The sequence below is a fragment of the Phytophthora parasitica genome (genome assembly GCF_000247585.1).
Source record: "Phytophthora parasitica INRA-310 unplaced genomic scaffold supercont2.43, whole genome shotgun sequence".
NCBI lineage: Eukaryota > Oomycota > Peronosporomycetes > Peronosporales > Peronosporaceae > Phytophthora > Phytophthora nicotianae.
Window position 1 is genome coordinate 424,819 of NW_008649029.1, and position 1,290 is coordinate 426,108.

Consider the following 1,290-nt stretch of genomic DNA (forward strand, 5'->3'; position numbering starts at 1 on the left):
ATACGGATCATTTGTCCAGTGACCGTACGGATCATTTGTCTAGTGACAATACGGATCATTTGTCCAGTGACAATACGGATCATTTGTCCAGTGACAATACGGATCACTTGTCCAGAGACAATACGTATTTGTTAAGTATAGTTTGGCACAAATCGTAAATATATATATATATATATATAGATAGATAATTGTTAAGTATAGTACGGCACAAATCGTAAAAAAAAAGTGCTATACGTTATACAGTATAGTCGTTCAACAAACATTCCGTAGGGTTTAGTCGCTACTACTTCCTTCATATGCGCTGCTTTCGTCCTCTCGCTCCTCACCTTCGTCGCTGCTCCCCGCTCCTTCACTGCTGCTCTCCGCTTCTTGTTCGTCAATGGAAGCGCTGCTTTCGGCCCTTAGTCCTGTCCCCGATTCTTCGGCCATTTTTACCTCCTGTTCTGCCTCCCTCAGCCTTTTCAGCCGTTCCCGCCGCATATGCTGATAGTACGAGTTCATGCTGTTGAAGAACTTGCCGTGACATTCGCAGTGAACTCTCTCATCTCTTTCTTCATTTTCAGCTTCCTCAGATCTGCTTCTGCACGACCGGAGATGATTTGATAGAGCTCGTCTTGATTCCACCACGAGAAGACAGTTTTCACACATGTATGTGGCAAAGGCAGCAGCTTCCGTTGTGTTTTCCACTTGATGGATTCCTTTAACTAGTACGTAGCAATGAAGTCTGACGTTTTCTTCATCAAACGCCGCACCAGCATGGACGAGGTCTCCACGAAAAATTAATATATCCCCTTTGTCCAGTATTAATTCCTTAGCATCATCCCTGTCAACGACGCTTCCAAAACGTCTGGGGAAAACAATAAATCGGGTTCGAGGCATAAGGGCCACAATAACTGAAGCTTCGATACGCCTTTTCGTCAATAAAGCTTTTGTCGTTTCAAAGGCAGGGAAGTCCTTGTGAGGCCCCTGCCTATCTCCACCAGGTAGCGACTTCAAAGCAGTCCAAGAAGCTTCTTTCATTTCCCACTGATCCTCAGTATCCGTTACAATAGCCTTAACTGCCCCGTGAACCTTTTTCATTGCAGAACCTAGCGTTCCTATAGGAGTTTGTAGTCGCTTCGGATCTCCAGCTCCACTTTCATCAAACACATCGCCAAAAATAGGAGCAAACGCGAGACCTCTCACTTCATGCAACGCTTCATCAAATATATCAACCAGAAGCTTTGACCTCCCTACAACGTAGCCCTCATTCCAGAAAGTAGCAAGCTCCTTCCAATCCATTGCACGAGC

General features: G+C 45.1%; 1 protein-coding gene across 1 annotated transcript; it reads right to left on the reverse strand.

Moving 5' to 3' along the window:
• Positions 1–273: 273 nt before the first annotated feature.
• PPTG_14532 (hypothetical protein) lies at positions 274–1,281 on the reverse strand (the record flags this gene model as incomplete). The annotated part of the gene is made up of 1 exon (XM_008911890.1): positions 274–1,281. The coding sequence occupies one exon, from the start codon at positions 1,279–1,281 to the stop codon at positions 274–276; it is 1,008 nt and encodes a 335-aa protein (XP_008910138.1).
• Between the last annotated feature and the right edge of the window lie 9 nt (positions 1,282–1,290).